Source organism: Manis pentadactyla, chromosome 7, assembly GCF_030020395.1.
Source record: "Manis pentadactyla isolate mManPen7 chromosome 7, mManPen7.hap1, whole genome shotgun sequence".
In the NCBI taxonomy this organism is placed as follows: domain Eukaryota; kingdom Metazoa; phylum Chordata; class Mammalia; order Pholidota; family Manidae; genus Manis; species Manis pentadactyla.
In genome coordinates this window covers 20,021,820-20,033,601 of record NC_080025.1, presented here as the reverse complement: position 1 = coordinate 20,033,601, position 11,782 = coordinate 20,021,820, and the positions used below count along the sequence as shown (strand labels likewise).

The 11,782-nt window shown below is 33.9% G+C and overlaps 1 protein-coding gene across 1 annotated transcript in view; it reads left to right on the top strand.

Annotated features, from left to right (window-relative positions):
* TEX15 (testis expressed 15, meiosis and synapsis associated) overlaps positions 1–6,107 on the top strand; it is a 40,486-nt gene extending 34,379 nt beyond the window's left edge. The window contains exons 7-9 of the mRNA XM_036894372.2: positions 960–1,018; positions 2,971–4,226; positions 6,028–6,107. Of these exons, the coding sequence (XP_036750267.2) occupies positions 960–1,018; positions 2,971–4,226; positions 6,028–6,065 (1,353 nt within the window). The 3' untranslated portion in view covers positions 6,066–6,107. The remainder of the gene's footprint in view (positions 1–959; positions 1,019–2,970; positions 4,227–6,027) is intronic.
* Positions 6,108–11,782: the final 5,675 nt, after the last annotated feature.

Sequence of the window (11,782 nt, the reverse complement as noted above, 5' to 3'; positions counted from 1 at the left end):
TATTAAGTTAGTTCTAGAGACTAAGAAACCAGTCATTTATTGTACTGTATTTATAAGAAAATGCTTAATAAACAACCATTTTATAAACATATCCAAAATTTAAGAACACAAGTTATGTGTACTCTATCCATCTCAGGGGCAACATGTAAAAAGGTGTTACAAATATTGAGAAGAAAAGCAAACAAAAAAAGTAGAGAAGCTTCATTTATTGATTTCATGGAATAACACAGACTAATGCTTTGCCTTATTAAAGGAAAAAAATTATCAGATGAAGGTAAAAATGAAGAGGGTATCTAAGTTACGGAAAATAATATGAGCCAGGACAGTGCTTATTGACGTTACTTGAAAAATGAGTTGAAATTTAAGATTAGAACAAAAATTTAACTCACTGGACCAAGAGTAAGATAAGCATGGGAAAACTGTTTCAGATTATAGAATGTCGTAAGTATAGGACTAAGTAGTTTGAAATTCATTCTGTATATATTGAACAGTAGTGTCCTGTGACATGTATTTTTCAGTGATTTATAGAGTAGAGATTCTGAATCCAGTTAGAGGTAGTTGTCATCCAGGGCTTAGAAAAGGGTGCTGTTTTACAGAATAAGAAAGGAAAATCCATATTTGACAGATATTCCTTCCAGTCGGGTTTAGTGCCTGGTTTACTAAAGAGGGTATAAAAGAGAGAGCAGTCATAAATAAGACTCCTAAAATATGTTGTAAGATGTAGGGATAAAAAGAATGTTGCAGATTGCTTTATTAAAAAGTTTCTCCAAATGTTAATTAACATGGGAAGTCCAGCAGAGTCCCTTGGTTTTAAAGAGATCATTAATGAATATAGTTTTAGACAGTGCATCTTAGGTGATGACAGAACAAGCAATTGCAAATATATGATATTAAAATAATATTTATTTGGATTTTAAACTATCACCAATGTAGGTTTTCTTTGTATATTTTAAACTTAGGTTAACATGAATGATGTCATAATAGTCAAGAGAGGAAAACCAACATTCAAGCGTCCTAGGTAAGAGTTGCCATCAGCCCTATTTGAAGAAAAACTAACCAAAGCTGAGCTCATAATAAGGAACAAGACTAAAACATTTATTTATATACTTCTGTTGGATCGTATATGTACCTTAGGGAACAAGAGTAAGTTAGGGAGAAGAAGGTAGTTTCAGATTATGCACTGTCTTAAGGCCTCAGGTGTTTGATTTTCATCCTGTTAAGTATTGAAGGGTAATGTCTTGTGAAATGTGTTTGTTCAGTGATTTAAAGAGTAAGGAGATTCTGAGTAATTAGAAGCAGTAAGTCAGCCAGGGCTTAGAAAAATGTGATGTTTTACAGAATAAGAAAATAACATTTATTTAAAGAATTGACTGGTTTGCTAAAAATAAAGTAATGGAACAAGTAATTAGATTGAGTTTTTCAAACTTATGGATTTTACAGACCAGTCAGATTTCAAAATTGACTAAAACAATATCCATTGCTAACTTACATTACTAAGTGGGAACGTAGGCATAGATACATATTATAAATGTACTACTGTCGTATGAAAGGATATTTTAACACAATAATATGGGAAGGACATAATGTCAAAATAAAGGCTAATTCTTTAAGCTAAATTAATCATTTTTTGAAAAACTATCACTACATTATATTACAAATTGTAAGATTTTCAATTTATGGCAAGTTTCATTTTTTGCATTTTATGAAGGAGAATGAATAAAATAGGAGCTAAAGATAAATATCCTTACTTGGTTTTGCTTCTTTAGAAATATTTCATTTGCTACATCTCTAGAATCCTTTTCTTGGCACATATAACTGAATAGTTGTGTAGTGGAATGAAGATGAATGGGCTCTTAGAGGGATAACATAAACCGGTTCCATAATCATCTTTATTTTGGTGACTGAATATAGGTATATTTGCTGCTCGGAAAGTCAAACTTTGCCTCATAGCAGGAAAATGAATTCTACTATGAAGCTAATATAGGGCACTATCTTCATGGAGGAATAACCTATAGAAGAGAGAATATAGAAAGGCAGACCGTACAGGCTACTATTGATCTATGAAGTCAAAACTTCACTGAAACATCATTGGAAGTGTGATAAAGTCAAAATTGTACTTTGTGGATACTTTGTCAAAATATTATATGGGCTTGGATGACAATGTAGGTTGTTATTAAAGTGCTTTTAAGGGGGCTGGATTAAGTAAAAGTGATGGCTTTTAGTTCCCTGAGATGGATATACAAATTCCAGGCCAAAGATTACTTTCTCTTGGAGGAGTGATTACTTCTTTTTTCTTTTTGGTATGCTCTTTTCCACTGTAATTCAAAGAATTTGATGAAATATCAAAAAATAGAATTACCCTGGGGGACCTGCCTTAACTGTCTGACTCTAGACATTCCCATAATGGGTGCTTCCTTCAGCCTGCTTTAGAGTATCTAGATTTAAGTAGGAATGCCAAGGATATTAAATTGGCAAGATATTTTGGATGTCTGCTTTTCCTTATTCTCAGCCTTTAACAGACAAAATATCTTAGTATTTTGTGAACACATGATCTGTTGGTAGGGGCAAGGTGCAGCTGGTATTTGACCAGTTCTGTACAGCCATTTTTAAATAAAGATTGTCAATAGATTGGAGATATATGAATTAGAAACTACATGAAAAAACTGAGTAATGATAGTTTCCTACTTTTAAAAGCCTCTATCAGGAAATGTCGAAATAATTTATTACAATATTGGCAGCACTGTGTTTTTCTGTATTTGAAACGTGGAGTGTATCATCATCAGGAGACTTATCTAAATTAAAACCAAGGGACTAAAACTGGGAAAATATGTTACATGTGTACTGCCAATAGAGAGAGCAAAAGTGAATATTAAGAACTCTTCTCCTTACTGAATTTCAAATATATATTTACACTAACATTTTGTGACTGTATATTTAAAGTTGTTTGTATGTTTGTGTTACACTTAATAGAACTACAGGATCTCATCCTGAAAGTGAAAATGGAATAGGATCAAGTTCATCTGACACTTTGAAAAGAAACCATGTATCTCAAGAAAAGACAGAAATGCAAAGATCACTACCTGGCTCACTACCTTTAAAGAATCTAAAAGACACTTGCAAGTCAAAGTCAGAGGGCAAAATGGACTTAACTAATATTTCATCTGATACTTCAGAAGATTTCACTAGACAACAGGAAAACTTGAATAGCATGAAGAAAAAAGATGTGAATTTTAGTGCTGCTGACACAAAGAGTGGTAAGAAAGATTGGTGTTCTTTTGCTGTTTGTGACCAAAACAGTGTCGATGGCACATTTTCACAAGACCACGAGACACCTTCACAGAAACTCCTTCACCCAGATCCTGCAGAGAACTCTTGTCCCACAAACGTAAAACCAGGAACTGATGCTTCTCTTCTGCTTAATGCATCAGTGCTCTCAAAGCCGATTTTTTGTTCTGTGAGGGATCTCCGTGCTAATTTAGAAATGAATGACACTGTCATTGAACTTCAAGACAATGAAGTATTAAATTCATCTATTAAAAATTCTACATACACCAGTTCTTCAGAACCCATGTTCACCCAGAACAAAATTTCAGGTCTGCAAATAAATAAAACACAGCCTGCAAAAACTGAGTCAAAAGAAAAGCATACTAGAGATACATTGAATCCTAGTACCTTACCTGTTGGAGAATCTGGGAACATAACCCTTAATGTGAATCAAACAAAAAGATATTCTTTCTCTGAACAACAGAATAACGAAAATTCAGAAGTCCTGACTCAGAATTCTGCCACATACAGGAATGGACTTCCACAATCTGCATGTACCCCAATGTACAATTCTTCTGAGCATTTGTTTGGAACTTCGTCTCCTTACTATGCTTGGTGTGTTTATCATTACAGCAGTAGTGGTAATTCCATCACGCAGACATACCAGGGGATAACATCCTATGCAGTACAGTCGCCACCTGCGGTGTTCACTGCAGTTGCAAGTACTGTCCAAAACACACATTCTAATCTTTCGTACTCACAGTATTTTGGTTACTTTCCTGGGGAGCCACAAGCGAATTACTTTGTGCCAGTGAATGGGTATTTTCACTCTCAAATGCCTGTTTCTTACGCTTTTCAGCAGCCTGTGTTTTCCCACTATGCTTCCCACCAGCCATCACCGCAGGTTGCATACCATTACCCTCCTAATTCAGGTGTGTTTCCAGAAGCTCCTTGGACTTATGGTGAGTTTCACATGTTTTTTACTCTTATCTTTACACATTTGTGTAAATGTAATTAACAGATGATACACAGCAGTGATTTTTCTGTGCAGATTTATAAACTTGTTCAAATATCAAGCAGAGTCAAATTTGTTAATCAGGTGGAAATCCAGGTACCAAATATTGATTTTTAAAAAAAAGAGTTTGTAATACCAGTAATACGTCCTTAAGTAAAATCCAACTTCAGGGAATAGTTAAGTAAATCATAGTTAATCCATACCATGAAATAAGCAACCATTAAAGAGTTTATAAAAGTTTTTAATGACAGTTTTTAAAACTATCATACAAATTTACCTATGTAAGTAAATGCATAGAAATACTGAACTGAACAACATTTTAACTTGTCTGCCTCTGGATAATAAAATTTGGGGTATGCAGAGAGTGTTTTCCTCTATTTCCTGGATTTCCTACTGTGAACATATATTATTTTGATAAGAGAAATAGAGTTAAAAAAACAAAATAGAAAAAGAAACTTCAGTCAGATAAAGCAACCTTTTTCTTGGCTCTTAGTGTTCGATTATAATAATCCTGGCATAAGTAAATAGGGTTAATTGAAATGTGTTGATAGAACAACTTGGTAGTTTGCCACTAGAACTTGAAAATTTTTCTGTTAAACACAGTTTGTAAAACTTATTTGTAAAATAAGATAAGAACATGGGTATTTAAAGTTAAATTGAAATGTCTGTTTACCAGAGTTAAAGCAAGATTTTAAAACAATTAGTAATAATTCTGCAAAAACTACTATTATCCATTAACACCCAAGTAGTCTACCATCATAATAAATGTACTGTAGAATGCACTGTAAGTAAAGTTATTCATCTCTTAATGTCTTAAACAGAGAAATGCAAGAGAATTTCTTTTAAATTAAAAAATTGCTTCCCAATTTCTCTTAAATTCTCTTAAAAAATAATAAGTAGAAAAATTTTAGCTCATTTATTCATTCATCTGAAGTGAGCAAGAAGCAGCCTGTTAACATAGTTGTGTTTCTGTTGACTTGATACATTGCTGCTGCCACTCTAAGGATAACACAGCAGCCACAGTATGTGTGGCAAACCCGTGAAGTCAGGTGGCTACATTTTCTGAAATAGGAGATCGTGAATGTAATTGTTTCATAAAACTTCTCATAGTTTGAGCTTTCATGTGTTCTTAAGCTATTTTGTGATGCTGAAAAATATGTCTCTGGAATCAAGTCAAGCTTTGATTCTCAGAAATTTTTACTGTTACCTCCTTGGGTATATTAGTCAAGTGAAAGTAAAAGGAAAGAAAACGATTATCTACTTATTATAGTACCCAAAAGTAACTGAAAAAATCAAGAGGCAATAAGCACATCTTTATTTTTCTTGGGTGCAAATAATCCACAAAGCTCACCTCTCACCCTGGAACTTCATCCTTCTAAAGATGTGAAAATCCCTGTGACCCACTTAGTGCTGTTTTGCTCATGATACTTGTATTCAACACTGTAAATGGAACTAAAGAAGGGGCCTAATTGAGCCCTGTGGGCGAAAGACTTTACATCCTTTATTCCACTTGATTTCTTACACATACCTGAAAGAGATGTAGAGATACTGTTCTTTTACAGATGAGGAAACTACTCCTTGGAGACCCTTAAATAACTTTCTCAGTATCCCCGGACTAGTGAAGGGCAGTTGTGCAATTTGAACTGTGATTTCTTTGGCCCTAACAACTCAGGTCTTTCCATGACACTGTTATGTGCTGTTAGTCTGCATCATTAACTTAACTCAAGTATTTGTGATTTTTCTTCCAGTTCCATGGCGCCAAGAACCCTTTCAGCCAGGACATTGAAAATAGTCTTCTGTCTACTGAAATAAAGGAGATTCAATAAGTTTTCCAAGTATTTTTTACTTATGTGTTTTTTTATTTTAACATTTAAAAATATATGTAAATGTGGTAGGAAATATAAACCATATGATCCTTATAAAATATTTAAATGTGACAGTGTATCATATAATGTAATAGGAAATCAATTTCTGACATCTAAGATTCCCAGATTATTTCCATGCAATTATTTTAGTGAACTATACTAGGCTATTTTCAGTACTCACCTACCCATTAGAAACATTAATGATATTTTGAAATTTATATTTTGAAATGTTGAAATCACAGCTATTAGATTTATGTAAAGCTTTTCTTTGAGATTTTTCTAGTGGAATAAGGAGAGCAGATGTAACATTTAATATGGTTGAGGTTAAGCAGTAGTAAAATCTTTAAAACATGATTTTTGTTTCCAGTGTTTGGCTATATTGCTATGGTAGTGTTGTGCCATTTGACTTAAAAGATTTTTTTTTTTTACTTGGTTTGGTCATCAGACCAATAATTTTATAATTCATGGCACTTTTTTCATGTCATTTATAATTCCACTGTGTCAAATGTGACAAAATTCCTTTAATTTCAATGTTTTCTAATTCTTACTTGTAAAATATATTTGGATAGAGAACTTGGTTTGCATATTTTCAGTGTGTGTCCTTAAATAGAGATTTTTTTTTAATTTTTATGTTTGAAATGATTTCAGCATATTATATTGAAATTAAAGCATATTTAACACCTTTTCCTGTAAGAGCCCTTTCCAAGGATTATTTCTTCTGTTTGTATTTCACAATTTAAATAGCACTTTAATGACTTTGAAACAAATAATAGGGAATAATGTCTTTAGTTTATGCCATTAGTTCAGTCATGTTTCAGCAATTTAAATAATGCAGCACAAATAACAGGTTTTTTTAATGCTGTTGGACATAGACTTTTTTTTTCCCTGTTCGATATTCCACGAAGTAAGAAATGTCTTAGTAATAGTCATCACAGAGCAAGGGTGCAGTGTGCAACTGCGGCCTTCAGCACCCTCTCTGCCCAACACCCATTCCGGTTTCCTGTAAGATCCCAGTCAAAGGATCCCTCACACTGGACAGACCTTTCTCAAGTGCTAGTGGGCCCTAAAATGTGGTGAGATTTGCATTGGCTTATTGAAATCTAAACAGACACCTATCAAAGCTTAGGTGTTCTCTCAAACCTTTTATGTTATCTAGCACATGCCTTCAAAGAAAGTGTTAATTCAGCCAAATTTATTTTAGAGTAATTAATTTTCAATTTAGAAAAACACTAAGAACCCCCAAAATAAGCCTCTTTGGGTCACCTTAACCAAACTGCAACTGGAAGAAATAAGGAGTCTGAAAGACTATAGAATTAAAGCAATATCAAAATAGTATATATTTTTTGTCCATATAATTCTTTTATTTGAAAATAGTCTGAAAATCAGAACTCCTGAATAGGTATTAAAAGTATTATTCAAAAAAGTGACTCTGCCTCAGCCATTGATTTATATTTGGTTATGGAAAGTTGTTACAAGTATTTTATTTAAAATGTTTCTATTAGGTAAACCAGAGTAAAATATTCTAATTAGGGATGCTTTCTTTAAACACCTCTCAGATTCTGTTAATACTGTCTTTGTGATATTTTTATTTCATGAATTTTAGTTTCTTTAATCCAAAAAAAGGAAAATAAAAACACCTTATTTCAATATTCAGTTACATTAAACAATCTGCACTTCAAAACAGAACATGAAAAAAAATGGAGTATTTTCTTTTTTTCCTCTCAAGTAGGTGTTTTGGTTCTTTAAAAATAAAAAGAGAGAGAACAAATTAAAATTTGAGCAAACATTATAAACAAAAAGCCTGCTTGTTTGTAAATGTTAATCGTTTTGGAACTTAGAGAAGAATTATCAGAGTGAACTGAGCTAGCTCCTCCTAGTTGCAGAGTTTTTTTCCTTTTGTGTTTCCTCACTAATAAGCAGCCCTCCGTTCACATACACCCGGTACTGGGAAAACCGCTCACAGGGAACAGACTGACTTCAGGTCATAAGCTGCCAGAGCTCTTCCACCCCGGCTGCCTCTGCCTTCACCTCTTTTTCACCCCTCACTTGTCCAAACTTCACAAATGACTGGAGTTTCCTAGGACAAGCCATAGCCTTTGCCCTCATGCGCTTCTCATTCTAGCCAAGGGAGAAAAGCAGTAAACATGTAAGTAATTCATTTCACATCAGGAGAAGTGATAGGTAAAGAACAAAAAAGTAGTGGGGTAGAAAATGACTGGGTGATACATAAGCTGAGATGTTCAGGGAACGCCTCTTTCTTATTCTTTCATATTCTTATACTCTGATTACATCACTCTGCCTTGTGTTAATACATAATGTAAAAGTGCCTCTAAAACTTGAGGTCTAAATCTAGCCAAATATAAGGCTATGCTTGCATTTTCCCAATGAAAAGAGTCTCCAAAACAGTTTTTTTGTTGAACTTAAATAAACTTTTAGGATAAGGATAAATACTTACATTTCAATTGTGCATTATTATATTAAAATATTTTATTTTTTAAACTCATTTTGTAGAACAGTGTGTCCTCTCGTGCATCTTGGACATTGTCTTTATCATTAGAGTCTTCTTAAGCCCTGTGATGAGTTTTTCAAAGTGTGCCATCCTCACTTCTAAATTGTTTGAGATACATGCTTCTCTAAATCTGTATACATATCCAGAATTATTTTTGATTGAGGCCATTTCAGTATAATTTCTTCCCCAAACACATTTCCTTAAAGTAATGACTTAAATCTTCAAATTAAAGTACTACTGCATATTCTTTTTGAAGAGGATAATTTCAGGGGGAAAAAAATAAATTCAGGCACATGCGGTATTTTAAAACTATTAAATATTTTTTTACAGGTGTAACTTGATTTCAATTTTTATATAATACTAATATTGCTTGAGTCCCATGACAAATTCCCAGCTGTCCATGCAGTTGAAAAATGGCAGATTTTGGAGGAATAAAATTATCCTTTAAAGACAAACCTTTTTTAAGTTAATTCTGATGACTACAAGTCCAAGAGCAGTGATTGCAAATCCTGGTTAGCAGCTGCTCACAAAACTGAGAAGGTAGAAGGACTCGATCAGTAATGTAATGTGGAAATAAGGTTATTGAACACTCACTAGAGATTAAGACAATAGTTTGTAAAGGTGTAAATCCTTCTCATTTCTTGGGGTGTAAGCTCTGCTATCTGCTTTGTTATCATCTTATCTCTGAATCTATAACCACTAAAAAATCCATCTGGTATTCATAGAAGTCTCCTTTGAAATAGCCTGTGGAACCCTTAATCTCAAAATACACAGCATTCTAATTTGTTGTCATGGGAAACTGTTTATTTTAGCATTTGTAACTCCTTCCTTTTTAAAGTCTATTTTCCAGTATTAGGTAAGAATAATTTAGGTCTGTGACAGATTCATCTCTTTTTTTAAAATGTGAGAGTCTGTTTTGAGAAACCTAGTCAGTTGAGCATGTTCAGTTAAGGATTGTATTTGCATTCAGTCAGCAATTACTTAACCTCCGACTTGTGCTTAAAGTATACTATTCTGTTTGTGTGTGCATCAACTAATCTTTATGTGAGCCCTATAAAAGGAAATATTACTTATTTCATAAGTGCATTCATTCAGAAGGCCCTTCAAGATATTTTTGCATCTCCAGTGATCTTTGTGAACATCAGTAAATGATTTCCAGTATTGTTGGTTTGAAAAGAATGTAATCTGTCTCAAATCTTTCCCCTTTGATGTGTTATTTCCTTTTTTAATTCCAGGCATCAACTTGTAAACCTGATACCTAATCCTTTCTTTTGAAATTTGAATATAGAATGTGCAAAGAGCAATACAGTAATTTGAGATTTTTGTATGCTTGCTTAAGCAACAGTTGCTCTTGTGCGTACAAATAATTCTAGTCCTTTGGCTAGAATTAGTTTAGTTATATTAAGAATTAAATTCATTTTTCATATTGGGAATTATGCTAAATCCAATTTAATTACTGATTCATGACCACGGTGCTTCGAAACCATGTCTGAACATTCATGAAAACATCACTTTCCTCCAAATTGGCTGTTCGCACTTTATTGCTTCAAATGCTGTCCTGAAGCCTATTCTCCATAGCCTTTAGGAGAGTCAGTCTCTCTACCTTCCTTCTTCCCTCCTCATTATTTTCAGAACTATGCCAAGGCCATTCACTTTCCTAGAGCTACACCTACCTTCTTAACATTTTTTTACAGGGCAGCTATACAAAGTAATGAATGTTTCAAGTATACCATGTATTAAAAGTGTTCACACAGAACCTACTTAGTCATCTATGTTACTTTTGTGGTCTTCCACCAATTTTTCAGGGCAAAATATTAGGACAGACTAGAAACTAATTTTCTTGCCTTGCAATTGGGTTCTTGATCCAAGAACCTGCAACAATGAAAGAATTTCTCCTATACCCTTCTGCTGGTTCCCATTAAAGCAAAGTAAAAAAAAAATCGTTAATGAGTGGTAATTCATTATGAGTACTACTTTTGGATATAAGTTAGAGCAAAAAAACAATCCAAAAAGATTTGGGAATGAGAATGAAAATAGTTTGCTTGCTTTCATGAAGGTGAAACGAAAATCATTCTGTGAAAACACACTACCAAATTACGAACAACAGATGTTTATTGAGCACCTTCTATTGCTGAGCTCAGCACTATAATGGACATTGGGGTGTCCATTATGTACATATAAGATATAAAAGATCAGTGAGACATTTCAGGCTTGAAAGCTTACAATGTGTGCAGTGGGAGAGGTATGCAAAAAAGTCATTACAATAAAATGAGGTAAATAGTGTGATAGATGCTTGTGCTTGGTGGTATTTAAGAGGAAGACCATATAATTCATTCTGCTGGATTTAGGAAAACTTAAAAGTAAGACAATCCTAAACTGAGTCTTGAATGTAGGAGGCACACAGGAATCTAACTTAAAGCTTTCCACTGATATCGTATGGGTGTATGTGTTACGGAGACGTAAAAGGACCATATATCACACACTGTCTGCCTTGGAGTGATTCAGGTTGGTAATAAAGAGAAACAGTAGATTTCACATTCTTGACAAGACACCAATCTAGCACAGTGACTTGGCATTATCCCATTGCCACAGGAGCGAAAGCAGAGACAGCCACATTCCACAGAACATATTCCTGGTGGAGCTTTTTTTTTTTTAATTTTAGTGAAATACATATAAAAATTACCATCTTAACCATTTTTAAGTGTACAGTTCATTAAGTATATTCATGTTGCATCACTGATCTCTAGAAATTTTTACATATTGTAAAACTGAAACTCCAAACCCATGAAGCACAACTCCCCTTTTCCCTCCCCTAGTCAGTGACTGGCAACTACCATTCTCCTTTCTGTCTGTCGGATTTTGACTACTCTGGATGCCTCATAAATGAAGTCACGGTATTTGTCTCTTTGTGACTGACTGACTGCATTTAGCATAATGACCTTAAGGTCCTTCCATGTTGTAGCATGTGTCAGAATTTCCTTTTTAAGGCTGAACAATACTCCATTGAATGTATGTACCACATTCTGCTTTTTCATCCCTTGATAGACATTTGGGCTGCCTCCACTTTCTGGCAATTATGAACAATGCTGTTACGAATATTGGTGCCACCAAAGATATCTCTTAAATACC